The 17,885-nt window shown below is 38.7% G+C and overlaps 1 protein-coding gene across 1 annotated transcript; it reads right to left on the reverse strand.

The window, feature by feature from the left end:
* Positions 1 to 1,789: 1,789 nt before the first annotated feature.
* Positions 1,790 to 12,745, reverse strand: si:ch211-286b5.9 (B-cell receptor CD22). The gene is made up of 9 exons (XM_056456077.1): positions 12,586 to 12,745; positions 12,415 to 12,458; positions 6,304 to 6,642; positions 5,976 to 6,221; positions 5,636 to 5,899; positions 5,149 to 5,242; positions 2,678 to 2,723; positions 2,395 to 2,591; positions 1,790 to 2,254 (listed from the first exon to the last, which is right to left on the reverse strand). The coding sequence occupies exons 2-9, from the start codon at positions 12,455 to 12,457 to the stop codon at positions 2,209 to 2,211; spliced, it is 1,275 nt and encodes a 424-aa protein (XP_056312052.1). The 5' UTR covers position 12,458; positions 12,586 to 12,745; the 3' UTR covers positions 1,790 to 2,208.
* Between the last annotated feature and the right edge of the window lie 5,140 nt (positions 12,746 to 17,885).

The following is a 17,885-nucleotide window of genomic DNA, read 5'->3' on the forward strand; positions in this document are numbered from 1 at the left end:
GAAGCTTTGCAGCTCTTAATTTCACTTCCTCTTTTTGAAACATAAAGTGTTAGCAATACTACATGATCCACATTCACAGCCATTAGCGGTCAGTGTGTTTTAGTGGGTCAGAGGCAACACTTAACACAAGAGCTCTGCAGCAAAACCAATCACAGATGGAAAATGTTCTTAAATGTTTAGATTAAATACATGTAAGATTAAATAATAAAAAATGTGAAATGGGGATTATATCTAATTTTTATCCTGGGTTTTAGCTCACTTTACAGTCACCTGGTGGCCACACTAGGGATTGCGGTGCCCTGATGACATCATGTCTCTTCAAGCCAGCAGACTGCATTGTTACTGTTGACTGGCTCAGACATTTCTCTTTCCTCCAGCTCTGTTTTATTCCTTCTTTGCTCGCCGCCCTTTTTGTTTTGTTTTTACAAACAACAAAAGGGACGCCGGAGTTTCATCAAGGCATTGATGAGGTGCATCTGAGGTATATACATTGGGCGGCTCCCACCGGATAACTTTACCTAGTCTTTCCTCTCCCGCAGCCCCCTCCTCCCTCTACAATCCCATCATTCATAAAACGTTGGAGAGATCTTTTGAATGGCCAGGGCTGACGCTCATATGTGAGCTTTAGCGGTGATGGTGTACTGATGTGTATCAGAGAGATGTAGTAATAGCATATCAGCCTCGAAAATAGCAACTTTTAATTTTCCTCAGCCTTAGTACATGATGTTATTATCGAAGAGTCAAGCTTTAAATAGGAAAATGATCGAAACTCTTTGGTCATTTTTGAGTGAGATAATAAAGGTCTAATATGATTCGATGATCTATGCTAAGCTAAGCTAAAAGTGCTCCTGCCAGAATGAGAGTATAGTTCAGCCATATCAGCCTCGAAAATAGCAACTTTTAATTTTCCGTCAGCCTTAGTACATGATGTAATTAAAAAAGTGCTTCTGCCAGATTCAGGCTGAATTCGGAAATGGTAAAATTGTCGGTAGCTAAGTCTCTGCAACTCACACGGTCACCCACTGAAGGTAAGCAGGGTGGGAGACCACGTGGGAAAGCTTGGTTGCTGCCGGAAGTGGTGTAAGTGAGACCAGCCTGGGATGCTCAACCTGTGGTCTGTGTGGGTCCAGTATATTGATGGGGACGGTATACTGCTTAATGTGCACCATCTTTTGGATGAGATGTAAAACAGAGGTCGTTAAAAGTCCCAGGATGTCCTAGAGAGAGTAAGGGGTTTAACCCCAGCATCCTGGCCAAATTTGCTCACTGGCCTTTGTCCATCATGGCCTCTTGACCATCCCCATATCATAATTGGCTTCATCACACATCCTCTCCAATCAGCTGGTGTGTGGTGTGCGATGTGCTGCAATATGGCTGCCGTCACGTCATCCATGTGGATGCTGCACGCTGGTGGTTGATGAATGTATTCCCCCAAAAATGTGTAAAGCGCTTAGTCTCCAGAAAAGCGCTATATAAATGTAAGGAATTATTATTATTATTATTATTAAAACACAATTGTTTAACTCTACAGGAGTATGTAAAATGAGTCTATTAAAATGCTACTTAAATGTAAGTAAATGTTCCTTAAAGGCTGGGAAGAAAATGTTTTTTCTAGCTCAACAGTTTTACTGCAAAATACATTTAGAAATTTCGCTGAAGAAAATAATGATAAGCTTAAATAGAGCTCATTAATTTCAGCATGTTGGCTTTCTCATGTTCATGTGATTTTGGTAAGGATGCTACAGTTGCAGGTCAGGATAACTTTAATGAGTCAGGTAGGCAACAGAGGTGAAGATCCAAATGCAGTATATTAAGAGATTCGTCAGGCAGGCAAAAGTCAAAACGGACAGACAGGAGCATGCAGATAATCCAAAGTGAGGTCAAAATAACAGGCGAATTATCGGGACGGACGGCAAAACAACATAAACAATAAACAGAATACAGGGTCAAAACACAGCAGGGCTAAACAAGGAAAACACTTTAAATTGCTCATAGTTTACAAGACTCAGCAAAGTGTCTGTGAGTGAAGTGTATTTATAGTCCTGGTCATCAGTCTTCATGAGCTTCAGCAGTGGTGAGAACTGGAACTGGTGTGTGTGTGTGATACCTGATGGGATATGTCGTTTGTTAACGTGGCATGTGTGTAGTTCTACAACAATCTGCAAATGCTAGATAGCTGGTGATCATAACAATGACAGTTCATATTCTTCATGAAACACCGATGCTGCTGTAGATCACAGAGGAATCATCCGATCTGTTCAGACAGACAAAGCAATGCATGGATGAAACCTTCTTCATCTGAGGTATATTCATGTCTTTCTTTTCAAAAGTGTTTAGAGGTTTGTTTAACCCAGCACATTCTGTTGACAAGTCATAAAATATAAGCTGCCTCACCTGCGATTGCTCACATTTCCATACTGACTTTCAGCCTCTACAGTCGTTTTGTCAGCATTTCTGACGTGATAAACACTGGCGTACTGAACATCATCCTCATCTCCTGCAGTTTGATGCTCTTTGGGTTTTTTTTGACAGACGTCTGGATCTGGATTACATGAGTTCATCTGATCCATCACTGATGTGCTCTTGTTTTCCTGTATAAACACACACCATACAAACACTCACAATCTGATTGAACTAACCTGTGAAAGTGCTGAAACTGACAATATTGTGGACTTGCCTGTTTTGATAAGTCACCTTGGACTTCTGCGTCTTCTGTCTTCCTTCTGAAGAAGAAAAATAGGAAACACAAACCATTCATGTGATGAAAAATACCAGATTAGAGGGGAATATGTTGCAGTAAAAGTAATGTCATGAAAATAAATAAGTGGACTGTACGCTTAACCTCTTAAATACCCCCCTTCTTCAATGCTTTGGTACAAATATTTAAGCTTGGTCTTATTTTTAAAAAGTTAATTAGCTCAGATTATGAAACAATTTCATGAACTTAAAGGAAACGAAAGTTATGTGCCTTTTTGTTTATGGAAATTTGAAAAGAATTAATGTATATGATATTTTAATACATAAAAATGTTATTTTCCAAAACAAGTTTTAGCCTAAAATTGACAGAAAATCTAATTATATTTCAAATTTAAAGTTGATATCTTAAAATTTAGCTTTCAGTAAGATGTTGTTTGGTTGTATTAAAAAAAACATAACCACAAGATGACATCCAGCTTCTATTGATGACCACACAAAGGCCCCCCTAAATTTTTGAGAAATATGAACAGTTTTTTTTCATACTTCTGAAAATATTTGTTAAGTAGACATGATATTCTAAACTATACAGTATGGACAGTTTGGTGGTATTTGAGTTGAATTTAGCCTCTAAGAAACATCTAATACATCTAAACAATATTTTATATGTAGATTGCTGTAGCAAAGTAATGCTTTGCGACTCTGATGAGTATCTTTGTTTCTAATTAATTAACTGTTACTCAGTAATATCTATCAAAAATCAATCACCAGACATGGAAACCAAACAGTTTAACCTTTCAAATGATATATACTCTGTAATGATTGCTTTATGTTTAATCTGCCTTTCCACTGCATGCGACATTTGGACATGACTGTCGGAATTCACCCCCTTGTGGCAGTCACACAGAATTTTCTGTTTTGTTGTGCACCATGGGAATGAAGCTGATTCTTCCGGTGTCCAAAATAAAGAACTGCAAAAGCAAGAGCCTTTGTTCTCCATGCATTCACCATGGTTGAATGAATAAATGAATACTATAAACTCATAAACCGCTAAAATCTTTGAAGGAATATAGAGACAACATTAAAATATATTATTTGTATTACTCAGTTATTAATAGATATGTTTATATATATATATATATATATATATATATATATATATATATATATATATATATATATATATATATATATATATATATATAGGGACAGACGAGTCTTCGCTGAGGCCAGCTTCCAGCCTCCGCCGCTGAGACTGCAGCTCTGCACAAGACGTTTGGCCAGCGGAGAAATTAAAATGGTCGTGCCTAACTGAGTCTGGTTTCTCTCAAGGTTTTTTTTCTTCACTTTCGCCATTTAGTGAAGTTTTTTTTCCCTCTCCGCTGTCGCCACTGGCTTGCATGGTTTAGGATCTATAGAGCTGCGCATCTTTGGATTTGCTCTTCAGTGTTTGGACTCTCAGTATTGATTATTAAACCACACTGAACTGAGCTCAACTGAACTGAACTTAAACACTACAAACTGAACTACACTGTTCCTATTTACTGTGACCTTTTATGTGAAGCTGCTTTGACACAATCTACATTGTAAAAGCGCTATACAAATAAAGGTGAATTGAATTGAATTGAATTGAATATATATATATATATATATATATATATATATATATATATATATATATATATATATATATATATATATATAAATATATATATATAGGGCCCTATCATACACCCGCCGCAATGCGGCGCAAGACGCGAAGCAATTGTTGTTTGCTAGTTTCAGCTCAGCGAAAGATGCTCTATTTAACTGTTTTATTGTTAGTGAAGGGTTCAGTTTTTCCACTTACAAAGTCCGCCATGTACATAGCAAATGCACTATGGCGCAACGCAACTGACTCTTTTATTCTCAAAACCAACCTAAAACTCATTAAGAGAATAAGCTCAACCCTGTTATACCATGCGCCATAGAAGCAAAATAGAGCCCGTGAACTTTTTTCTGATTGTAAAAATAACTAAATCTACTATTTCTCATGTCACAATCACGGCCCGGCTTGGACAACACTGGAATACATCACATCCGGTCGGCCGGTCATATATGGTCTAGTCGCAGGAGTCGCAGGAATATTTTAACAGATCCCCAGCTTAAATTGGATCTGAATTTTCTGCATACTGAGATGATCGGGTTTTCATCATCCCTGTGTTCTTGTTTACTCACCACTAGATAGCACCGTCCTGCTACACCAACATTTATTTCACACAGACTGTTTTAGATTACCCATTACTACATTTCCCATGATTCACTTCATTGATTACCTCTGTAGCTGATGACGTGTGCAGGTGCTGTGGTGCTTTCCCATTTCTTAGGGGTACATTTTAAAGCCCTTTCCCTTCACACTCGGTTTTAAGGGCCAACGGGAAGGGGTACAAAAATAGAATTGGAATTGAGCCTTACCTTATGATCTTTAGTGCCACAATAATAGTGCAGATGCAGATGAAAGCAGCCCCCAATCCAACAGCAGCGGCGTACAGAAGTGTATTTTGGCCATCTGAGTACATAAAAACATTATTTTACATTGATGCTTACGACACCAGCAGCATTCAGAAAGAGTTTACAGCATCATCATCATCATCAAGCTTTTTCATACAGTGCGCTTAAGTTATGGAACGGCCTACCCACCAGCATCAGGAATGCTGTTTCTCTGGAATGTTTTAAGAAACTTCTTAAGACTCACCTTTTTACCGTTGCTTTTAACTCAGATTGATTATTTTTGTTAATTTTATCATCCAATTGTATTGAATCGCTCATATTTTATTGTGGTGTTTTTATTTTTTGACTGTTTTTATTGTTCTGCTTTGTTTGCCTTGTATCTCTGTTTGCGCTTTGGATCTGAGAAAAGCACATTATAAATAAAATGTATTATTATTATTATCATTCATACCTGTAGCTGTTAAAGACACAGACGCTGACCTCTGAGAGCCATATTTATTCTCAGCCTCACAGTAGTATCGTCCACTGTGACTGGAGTTAAAGCTGGAGATGCTGAAACTCTGTCCAGATCCAACAGCTGAGCTTTGATTCTCTTTAAACCAGCTGAAGTTGACAGCAGGAGGGTTTGAGTCGCTGCTGCAGCTCAGAGTCACTGAATCTCCAGACACTATTACAGCAGATCCACTGACGGACACTGAGACGCTCTTTGGAGGATCTGAAAAACAATCAGCATCAGTGAGTTTGACAGAGGTGAATCTGAGGAGTGTGAGAAGCTGAAGGTCTCGCCGTACATCTGATGTTGAGCGTGAGAGCAGGAGATGGCAGATGATTCAGATCTCTCACTGCACAGCTGTAGTTTCCAGCATCTCCTCTGCTGACCGACTTCAGAATCAGCTGATTCTGACGCTCCGATTCTGGGAAAGACTCGCCGTTTCTATACCAGCTGAAGTTTGTGCTGCTGAGATTGCAGGAGCTTTTACAAGTTAAGACTGGAGACTCTCCTTCAACAGCCTCTTCAGGAGTCTCCACTCTGAGATCTGAAAACATAGAAGAAACAGAAGTTATATTTTTATGACTGAACAGATGAAATCTGTCTGTGCAATATGAGTTCAACTGTACCTGTCACTGTGAGCTCAGTCCCAGGATAACCCAGATATTGCTCTATTTCTACCTTTGTCTCAATTCTGATGCAGTACTGTCCTTCATCTTCATGTCTCACATTACTGAGTTTGAGAAAAAAAAAGTTTTCTTTATGAAAGAACTCAACTCTGCCTGTGTAATCTGGATTATCCAGCAGATTGATGGCTTCCCCTCGTTTTGGATTTACAGTCCAAAATATCTCTGTCACAGTGAGACCATCTGGGTGTTTATAACTGCCTGATAATTGTACTGTTGAACCCTTTAAAGCACATATTGCCATTTTTGAGTACTGAACATGCCATTTCTGGCTGCAAATCCCTAAAAAAAAAAAAGACAGGAATAACTTTTAAAATGTTTACATAAAAAATATTGGGTAGCACTTTACTGTGATGGTCCATTTGAGTATAAGTAGACTGTCTGCTTAATATCTGTTGATGCAGACATTCAACAGACATTTAGCTGACTATAGGAAACTTGTAATGTACATGTCGACTAACACTAACCCCAACCCCAACCTAACAGTCTACTTATAACCTAATGAGAATTAGTTGGCATGTAGATGCAATGTAACTCAAATTCACCAAACAGACCATCAAAATAAAGTGTGACCAAATATTGCACAAAACTGCTAATTATGCTAAATTAATAAATGTTCATGTTAAAACACAATGATCTCCTCATTATTATTTGTGTTTTACCTATTTTTCCCTTCAATAGAGAATTAGTTTGCTTGCTCTTTGGCTTTAGTGCTTGCATTTCATATTTTTAGTGAAAAATCTTTCATTTAAATCCAGAAGACACGATATCCTCATATAAACTGGACATACACTCTAGAGCTCACACAAACTAAGCACCAAAATAGCAGGACGAGCAAGTATTTTCAGGAAGTGTCCTAAAAAACCAAACACGTCATGATAAATTTTACCAAACCAAATGCGTCTGTGTTCGTTTTGCAGAACTGTGAGCATTTCCATATGTTAGCAACACACATAACTGCCATTAAATATGTTTATTTATTAACAGTTTCTATTTATTTAACTTTTACAGCATCAATAATGTAGATTTATGTTTAGTTTAACATCAATTACCACTTTACTGAGCTGAAAATGCTATTATTTTCAGGTTGGTTCATTTTTGAACAATGACTTGCGCTCCCTATATTGTTCACCACTACGAATATTCGGTCTGAAATAGCATGTAAGTATGGCTTAGTAATAAGTGCCTATTATCTAACGGATAGCATTTTGATAGATCACCTACTGCACCTTTAAGCTAATTCAACTAGGATGTTTAGTTTGACCTTTGACCTTAGTTAGTCACACTTCATTCATTCATTCATTCATTTATTCATTTTTTTGTCCTCAAATGGTTCAGATCTTACCTTGAAGGAAGAGGTTACTATGTCAGTATAGGTGACCATAGGTCAGGGTGGACACCCATGACATGTGGAGTCCCACAAGGCTCGATTCTGGCACCACTCCTGTTCAACCTTTATATGCTCCCTCTGAGCCAAATAATGAGAAAGAACCAAATCTCCTACCACAGCTATGCTGATGACACTCAGATCTACCTAGCCTTACTGCCTAATGACTACAGCCCCATTGACACCCTCTGCCAATGTATTGATGAAATTAACAATTGGATGTGCCAAAACTTTCTTCAGTTAAACAAAGAGAAAACTGAAGTGATTGCGTTTGGGAACAGAGATGAGCTTCTCAAGGTGAATGCGTACCTTGGCTCTAAGGGTCAAACAACAAAACATAAGGTCAAGAATCTTGGTGTGACTCTGGAGTCAGATCTGAGTTTCAATAGTCATATCAAAGCAGTTAGTAAATCAGCATACTATCATCTCAAAAACATTGCAAGAATTAGATGCTTTGTTTCCAGTGAAGACTTAGAGAAACTTGTTCATGCTTTTATCAGCAGCAGGGTGGATTACTGTAACGGCTTCCTCACTGGCCTTCCCAAAAAGACAGTCAGACAGTTGCAGCTCATCCAGAACGCTGCGGCCAGAATTCTGACCAGAACCAGGAAATCAGAGCACATCACACCTGTCCTCAGGTCTTTACACTGGCTCCCAGTCACATTCAGAATAGATTTTAAAGTATTATTACTGGTCTATAAATCACTAAATGGCCTAGGACCTCAATACATTATAGATATGCTCACTGAATACAAACCTAACAGATCACTCAGATCTTTAGGATCAAATAGATTAGAAATCCCAAGAGTTCAGTCAAAGCAGGGTGAATCGGCTTTCAGCTACTACGCCCCTCGTTGCTGGAATCAGCTTCCAGAAATGATCAGATGTGCTCCAACATTAGGCACATTCAAATCCAGACTGAAAACACATCTGTTTAGCTGTGCCTTTACTGAATGAGCACTGTGCTACGTCCGACAGATCGAACTACTATGTTTTTCTCTTCTTTTTAATTCTTTTATAACACATTTTATCAGCTTTTATTTTATTTTATTCTTACCATTTTTATGTTTGTTTTTATTTCTCTTATACTTGTTTCTTTTATTCCTGTTTATGTAAAGCACTTTGAATTGCCACTGTGTATGAAATGTGCTATATAAATAAACTTGCCTTGCCTTGCCTTTTTCAGGCTTAGTCCTTTTATTAATCTGGGGTCTCCACAGCGGAATGAACCGCCAACTTATCCAGCATATGTTTTATGCAGCAGATGCCCTTCCAGCCACAAATCCAACACTGTTAAACACCAATACACTACGGCCAATTTAGATAGTTCAATTCCCCTATAGCGCATGTGTTTGGACTGTGGGGGAAACCAGAGCACCCAGAGAAACCCACGCCAACTCGGGGAGTACATGCAAGCTCCACTTAGAAATGCCAACTGACCCAGCCAGGGCTTGAAATAGGGACCTTCGTGTTGCCCGCTGCGCCACCGTGACGCCCTTGTTTCTGTGCAGGTTCTAGTAAATTAAACTCAAATTCATAAGCACAACAAAGTTTCTATTGTGTTGTACATGAATATCAATACACACTCATCTATATGAAGTAAATAATTCATTAATACACTCAATAAATGCGTACATAAATGAATAAAACTTGATTTTAATCCAAAATTTAAATGTTCATTGAAATAAAACTGACGAGATGTTGCTTAAGTCAACACATTGTAAGAGTGCAGAAAAGCTGGACAAACATTTGCAATATTAAGAGAAATGGATAGTGTTTAAGCCTTTATATTGCTGTAACCTGACTTTTAGATCAGATATTTATCTGTCAGCATGACCCGCATGACCAGTCTACTGTTCATTAAGTTATTGTATTTTCATTTCTTTCTGTTTCTATTCTTCTTTAAAGGGGTGGTCCACTACGATATCATATGTTAAACTTTAGATGATGCGTGATGTAGCTGTGTGAACATAAACAACATCACTGAATTTAATACTCTCAAAGTTCAATGCAAAGGGAGACATTGGCTTTTACAGAGTTAGCGTAGCAAAGCCTACAGCGAACGTATTTGGGGACTATAAAAAAAATAAAAATACATCTAGGCTAGTGAGATCACAAGGGCTTTAGGTTACATGCATTCACCACATGCACACACCCTGCGCAGCAAAGGGGCGTGGTCAGAGGCAATGTAATGTTATAGCAGTGAAAGCTAAAATGCCTCCAAACGCTGCCATTTCCACATAGCCTCTTCTGTTTTTGTATTTGGGCTTTCAAAGGACACGACACAAAGACAGAAGGACTTACTGGTTAATTTTAATTATGTTCCAAAGAAATTATTAAATATATAGCTCTAGCATTTGACAAAGGAGAGCTTCCAGAATCTCTCTCAGTTTAATGCTGGATTCAGCTGAAAAGTCCTCCAACAGATGAAGCTGTGGAATGTGAGCCACAACCTGTAAGTGTTTTTATGTGTTAAAATTGATCAATGACATGCACAGGGTCTAGTGTCAATGGTATGTCATAGCAAGGATAAAATGAGGATGTAAACAATGGGAAATGCTGTTTGGCACCGCTAACAATTTAGCTACAAATTCATATTTTTCAGTCAAACCGCTGTAAACAGCCACAATCTCAAACATCTCAAGTCTCCCGGACGTTCTGGGAGTCTCTATGCATTATCACTTGTTTGCAGGCATCCGGGAGTCTCCTGCAAATGCAAAGACTCTCGGATGCCTGCAAATAAGTGATAATTTCAACCCAGGCTCATTCTGAGAACGTAGTCCCGTGGACGTTTCTGGAGACCGCGAAATACGTGCCGGGAGGTACGTATTTTTGCAGTTTTTGTTTTCGCGAATCCGCGAAATGGCCGCTGTGCACGTTTTTTCCCGCGCTGTTCTCGCGTAAATTCGCTAGAGGCCGCTGTCGAACGACCTTCCGCCTGTCTGCCTGGACATTATTGGGATGACAGAATGATTGGCCAATTGGCTGACCCACCCTCCTCTGTCCCTAAACCCAACCAACGACGATTCACAAAAGCCGTCCAGAAAAAGAAAAGCCCTCGTCTAATTTTTACCACGTTTTCGGATTTTGACCACAATCTCACCCTGTGATGAACTTGTTTGCTTTATTTTTTGGATTTTGTTTTTGATTTCTTACCTGATTTCTGGAACTGCTCTTCCCTGGACTCGCACCCGGTCATCGTCGTCGTCGTGGTCAGCCCCTCTCTGCGCCTCGAGTCCGCCAAAGTACACGAAGAGCTAACCGGACAAACTGATTGCAGTGGGAAAGCCCTCCACACGGAGGCGAGCGGCCGGCCAGCAAGCGCTGTAAGGAACAGCGTCACACCGCCCCGCATCGTTCACTTAAAAAAATGAAATGCAGCCGTACGTACCCCCGGCTACGTATTTTGCAGTCTCCAGAAACGTCCACGGGACTATGTTTTCAGAATGAGCCTGATTGAATTATTTCCAAGAAATCGCTCCTCCCTCCTGGTCCTTAAAAACATTGTGTACCCTTCTCACCCCTCCCCACCGCATCCCTCCTCGCTGTCAAACCTACCAGCACCACCCCCACCCCACCCCAACCTGGTCTTCCGGTCTTCACAAGTTATATCACATAACGCGTCGCATAACTCGCACAAACTCCCACAAATCATCTCAGTCTCACCCTCCTGAAAACTCTTCGTTCAGAGCTATCTACCCCTTCTCCTTAGCCCAGGGGTGTCCAAACTCGGTCCTGGAGGGCCAGTGTCCAGCATAGTTTAGTTCCAACCCCAATTAAACACACCTGAACCAGCTCCAGGACCGAGTTTGGACACCCCTGCCTTAGCCCTACGCTTTCAAGGTAAAGAGAATTGGAACACCACTACCCCTTAAGGTAAGGGGAAGGGCTAAGGGGTAGAATTGGGATTGGACCTTAATCTCCTGTGAACAGTGTCACTGAATATTACAGAAAATAACTTAATTCGAGCATCAGAGAAAAATAAAAATAAACATCGGTCTCGTACACATGCAGTTCTCGTGTTACATGCGTCTACAGACTGTTCATACACACACACACAGACACACACACACACATAAAATGGCGATTCTCTCTTAAAGGAGCCACACCCTATTTTGACTCGTTACAGACACTTGTCAGATTGTATTTTAGAGAGTAGCCGTGCAAAATCCTTTTTCATTTTCTGTCTGATTAAGGCTCAAACTGATACTGCTAACAGCTACTCCTACTCTGACACTATTTACACAGCAGAATCAAAGAGCGCATGCTTGTGGAGGTGCGACGCTTTACTGGTCACGTGGAGCCGATAAGCGAATCACAGCACATTATGTTAGCTCACCAATCAGAGTCTCTTGAGGGTGGGGCTTTCAGAGGAACTAGGAAATATTAGAGGCGTTTTCATATTAGCTGAGTAGCTGTATATGATCAAAGTAAGATATATGGAAAAAAGAAATATGATTTTTAAGCACACATTGCTTTGCATGTAAGCACAAGCACAACCAAGCCTTAAAATACACTGTGGACCATCGCTTTAAGTAAAATTAATAAATAAAATAATAAATAAAGTACAGTAAAAAAAAAGAGTGCAGAAAAGTGACAAATATGTATATAACAGCCAAAAGTCCCTGAAAGATTGAGAGTTAAATAACACTTAGTCTGAGACTTACCAGGAATCACAAGCAGAAAAATCAGAGCGAAAACGCAAAACATTCTGAAAGACATTAGAAAGACTGCTACAGTTACACAAATTCACAAATATGTATAAAAGACGTACGTAATGTCTAGCAACTGTGTGTTTGAACAGCTGTATTTGGATAGATTTAGGATGTCTGTCCTACCTTGCTTTGCTTCAGTCTGCAGGGTTTGAGTACTGTGATGATGTATGAGCTTTTCAAGATTGCTTCACTTCCTCTGTCCGAGAAAAACCCTCCTCCTCTTCCAGACACAGAGCACTCGTTTATTTTATCTATATCTATCAACCTGTCTGTGTGTGTATACTGCTGTAAACATGCTAAAGGAGTTTGACTGAATGCATAAAGTTGATCAAATCTGCACTAAAGTATTCATTTAGGCTGAGAAACATTCAACTGAAGACTCTATTTTAATGTTACTTCACTAAACTACTGTGAAAACTGAAGTCAATGCGTCATCCACACAGCACTGAAGAAAATAGCACTTCTGTACATCAGCTTCCTGTTTTCTCTGTCTTTTTTTTTTGCTGTATGCAAAGTTTGTACTTGCAACATGCGCTCATGTGAGGGAGTTTCTTAACAGCTTTCTCTGAACAGGAATTAAAAGAAGGAAAAAAACATTTCAAGTCAAACTCAAGTTAAGTTACACTTGATTGTTATTATTCTGGGCGGCACGGTGGCGCAGTGTGTAGCACAATCGCCTCACAGCAGGAAGGTCTCTGGTTCAAGCTTCGGCTGAGTCAGTTGGAGTTTCTGTGAGGAGTTTGCATGTTCTCCCTGTGTTGGCGTTGGTTTCCTACGGGTGCTCCGGTTTCCCCCACAAGTCCAAACACATGCAGTGTAGGTCAATTGGGTAAGCTAAATTGGCCGTAGTGTATATGTGTGAATGAGTGTGTGTGGATGTTTCCCAGTTGGGTTGCAGCTGGAAGGAAGGGCATCTGCTGCGTGAAACAAATTTAATTTAATTAGTAATTTAATAAGTACATGAATAGTATCGGTATAATTACTGATTTTACATTACTGTAATGACTGGGTTTGAAATGGCCAGCCGAGGCTCGAACCAGCGACCTTTTTGCTGTGAGGCGATTGTGCTACCCACTGCACCGCCGTGCTGCCCTCCAACCTCTCACAGTAATGTAAAATTATAATTTTTTTGTGTAGTGTTACAACCCTATGTTGGTCTTGTCTCATCTGTCTTTTCTGTTTTGCTTAGAACACATCTAATTGGCTACTTCCAGCTTGCTTGTTCCTGATTGGCCTACAGTGTTTTAAAAAGCCATGACACTACTTCCTTGGCAGCCATCTTGTTTTTGGTCACTTGCTTTGTGTTTGTTGATACTTTTGTATGTGGTATAGGCCAGAGTTGTATGTGTTAAGTCTGAATATTGAGATTTGTGAGTACTTTTTGTTTTGTGTAACTACTGAGATTTTATTGAGATTTGCGAGTGCTTTTTGTGTTAGTGTTTGTTTTGTTTATGATACTTTGTTCCACTGGCTTGTTTGACCTTTGTTGCCTGCTGACATTGATTTTTGGATTGTCCTTTTAATATGATTACCTGTTTTGTAAATAGTTTGTAAATAGTATATATATTGGGATAGTAAGGAGTTTGACGCCATTTTCTTTGTAAAACCTTTTTGACCTCTGTTTTTTGTGTTAGGTAGTCAGGGTAGTGAATTGTACTTTCTTTGCTTTTCTTTTTGATCAGGTAAGTTAGAGATTTAACATAAAGGAATTTTTGTTTGTTATTTTGGTCAGCTCCCGAATTCAAACCCCAATAAATCTTTGACTTCACTTTCGTTGTCTTGTCTTTCATGTTGTGCACCATCCCTAGACGGTGCGTAACCGTAGTGTGACAATATTAACAGCTACCTCTGCCTTAATCCTAAACCTAACCATCACAGTAATGTAAAACCAGTAATTATACATTTTATTATTCATATTATTTATTAAATTGCCTATTAAATAGTATTTTATTAACCCCAGTCATAAACAATTGGGGTGATGTGATCATATTTTCTAGACCTGGTAAGAACTCTGGCAGCTGCATTTTGTACTAATTGAAGTTTGTTAATAGAGGATAATGGGCAGCCAGTAAACAGAGCATTGCAGTCATCCAGCCTAGAAGTCATAAAAGCATGGACTAGCTTTTCTGCATCTGAGATGGATAGCATACTTCGTAATTTAGCTATTAAGGCAGTTTTTGTGACATGGGATATATGATTTTCAAAAGTTAAATTGCTGTCTAATATGACACCCAGATGTTTTATAGTAGAACTAACGCTAACTTTGCATCCCTCTAATTGCAGGTCGAGTTGTGAGATCTGCTGTGTACAGGATTTAGGGCCAATAAGTAATAATTCTGTTTTGTCTGAGTTTAAGAGAAGAAAATTGTTGGTCATCCAGTCTTTAACATCTTTAATACACTCAGTTAGCTTAGACAGCAAATCAATGCAAAAGCAGGTTCAGCATGACTAGTGTATTCAGCATTGAACTCTGTTGTTTGGATTTTTATAAATAAATAAATATTATTGTAATAAATTTGTTAAAATTATATACATTTAAAAATAATAATTATTATTATAAATAAAATAAAAAATTTAATTATTTATTTATAAATAATATGAAATAAATTAGGAAATTTGGCAACTTTAATGTAATACAGCTTACTATATTTACTTTCGGTACACAGATCTCAATCAAGCTTGGATTTTGGCCCTTTATAAGAAAACGTGTGGGCCCCCCTGTGCTACATAAACACAATCATAAATATGAACACAACACTGGGTGTAAAAGCTATTTTAAACCTATACAAATCTAACATACCAGAGCAGTAATCTAACTATACTATAATTAAATATACACATAACCTAAGAAAGACTATACAAGCGCTTTTACACAAAATTATGCAAGATATTGTGCAATAGAGGTATTTTAAAGTTGAAGAAAACAAGAAGTGCAACATTATTTGCGCAACATTCATGGGTAAACATTGAATGTGTCATGTACCAATATAAAATTAACCTTTAATACAATGAACATGACGATATGATGATTTAATAACATCTAATTAACATATATACTGCAATTAAAATAAGCTATGGTTGAACTGGTTTGCCTTCGAGATTTCGCAATGCTCTAGTCTAGACTGGAGTGACAAGAAATTCATGATAATGATTGATGTCATATTTAGAAGGGGTGAAAGGAAGTTCGGCGTTTTAAAAGAGAAGGGCTGACGTCACACACTCTTTTTAAAGACCTTTCACAAGCACATTCACACACACGCACACACATTACTATTGATAGTGACTGATCAGCACCTCGGACAGCGCCTCCACATCTCTGCGGCTGCTAGAGGGGATACAGCTGCTGCGGTCAGGAGAGAAATATTTATACAATTTATAAAATGATCCATTAATTAAATCTTATTAACGTATACTCCTGCCCCAAACCGTAAACCCAACCATCACAATACTTTAAAAACAGCAATACCGAGTATTATTCCTGTTATTTATTAAATTACTCCTTAAATTGTATTTTATTAACATCTACCCCTACCCCAACCCTAAATACAACCCTCATTCATTTTTTTTTTTCGACTTAGTCCCATTTATTAAGCTGGGGTCACCCCAGTGGAATGAATAACCAACTTATCCAGCATATGTTTTATGCAGCAGATGCCCTTCCAGCTGCAACCCATCACTGGGAAACACCCATACCCACTCATTCTGAGGGATGCAATCTCAGCTTGCATCATAAAGGCTGCATCCAGATACTATTGTTACTGTGAGGTGGTGGTGCTACCCACTGCGCCACCGTGCTGCCCTCCAACCCTCACAGTAATGTAAAAATATTATTATTATTGTATAGTGTGACAATATTAACGTCTACCCCTGCCTTAACCCTAAACTTAACCATCACAGTAATGTAAAAACACTAATTATACATTGTATTATTCATATTATTTATTAAATTACCAATTAAGTTGTATTTTATTAACCCCAGTCCTAAACCCAACCCTCACACTAATGTAAAACTATTAATTATTGTTCTACAGTGTGACCAAAACTTGCTATATTGCTGTGAGTATCCGCAGCTGTGTCCCATCTCACAGGCCTGACGCGCACCCTAGAGGTAAGTACACGTAACTGCTAAAGAAAGACTAAAGAAATTTATTTCAATTCGCATACTGTCTGTCTTAAGTAGTATTTGAAAATATAATTAGAATGTCCCAAATCGTATTATGTTTAAAAGGGTATGCCAAAGGTTCCCGGAATCCCCTGATGGTTTACTATTTCCGATAGAAATTTTGACACGGGTGAAAAGTGTAAACAAACTACAAACATGGCGGACGCGCGAGACCAACCGTCAAGTAGAGAGGCTTCGGTAAAGATGTTTATATGATATTAATATTAATATCTAGCCAACTGGAACATGTCTTAACCGCGTTTTCTGTTATATTTCACCTTCAACAACAATACTGAACTTATGAAAATACGTGTTTGGACATAACGTCTAAATGCAGAATTATCCAAACACCTGAGGAGATTTCTCTGCATGAAAGACTCGTGAATGGGAGATTAACCTGCTGCTGCTGCTTCTCCAATAAGGTAGGAGATTAAATCTGACAGAAATAATGTTTAGAGACAGGGCTCATAACTAAGCAACACAACGATCTGTTAACGAGGAAGTAGCATGTCCCAAAGCTTGCATACTCTTCTGTCACACACTCAAAAGTATATAGACAATTTTGAGGGATGTAAACAAAAACAATGAGCCCGACGTTTTTCCTGTTTTACATTTTTAATTTCGATAGCTTCCGAGAATCCAAAAAGAGCCACATATTGATAAATAATGTTATGATAGCCGTTTTAACTTTAAGTTATGATGAAATTATGAAATAGTTTGATAACAAGCAGGAAATGTTCATGAGCCGGTGACATGACCACATTGAAAAGATCTATATTTTTATAAATCAAACTAAAAGTGCTCAGGGGTAGCTTAAATAATGTGTCGGCACTCTTTGGGCAAGGGATTCATCAGAATAAACAGCAAAAATCAGTCCAAGGCACTCGAAAGATGTGGAAAAACTATTAAAAAGCCTTTATTGACATGGCTAATCCTTAAAAATCTACACGTTTCGGCAGAGAGCTGCCTTCTTCAGGGTAACAGTGATGGAGTTTCTTTTCAATCCTACGGTCCTACGAATTAAACAAACTCATTCCTTTATTTTCTTTTCGGCTTAGTCCCTTTATTAATCTGTGGTTGCCACAGTGGAATGAACCGCCAACTTATCCAGCACATGTTTTACGCAGCAGGTGCCCTTCCAGCTGCAACCCATCGATGGGAAACATCCATACACACTCCTTCACACACATACACTATGGACAATTTAGCTTACCCATCTCACCTAGTTCATGTGTTTGGACTTGTGGATTAAACAGACTGA

The sequence above is a fragment of the Danio aesculapii genome, chromosome 1 (genome assembly GCF_903798145.1).
Source record: "Danio aesculapii chromosome 1, fDanAes4.1, whole genome shotgun sequence".
Classification (NCBI taxonomy): domain Eukaryota; kingdom Metazoa; phylum Chordata; class Actinopteri; order Cypriniformes; family Danionidae; genus Danio; species Danio aesculapii.

Coding starts and splice junctions, on each gene's coding strand:
- si:ch211-286b5.9 (XM_056456077.1), bottom strand. CDS start 12,457: ATGTTTTGCGTTTTCGCTCTGATTTTTCTGCTTGTGATTCCTG. Junction 6,222..6,303: donor GACTGAGCTCACAGTGACAG/GTACAGTTGAAC, acceptor CTATGTTTTCAG/ATCTCAGAGTGGAGACTCCT. Junction 2,255..2,394: donor GGAAATGTGAGCAATCGCAG/GTGAGGCAGCTT, acceptor CTGTCTGAACAG/ATCGGATGATTCCTCTGTGA.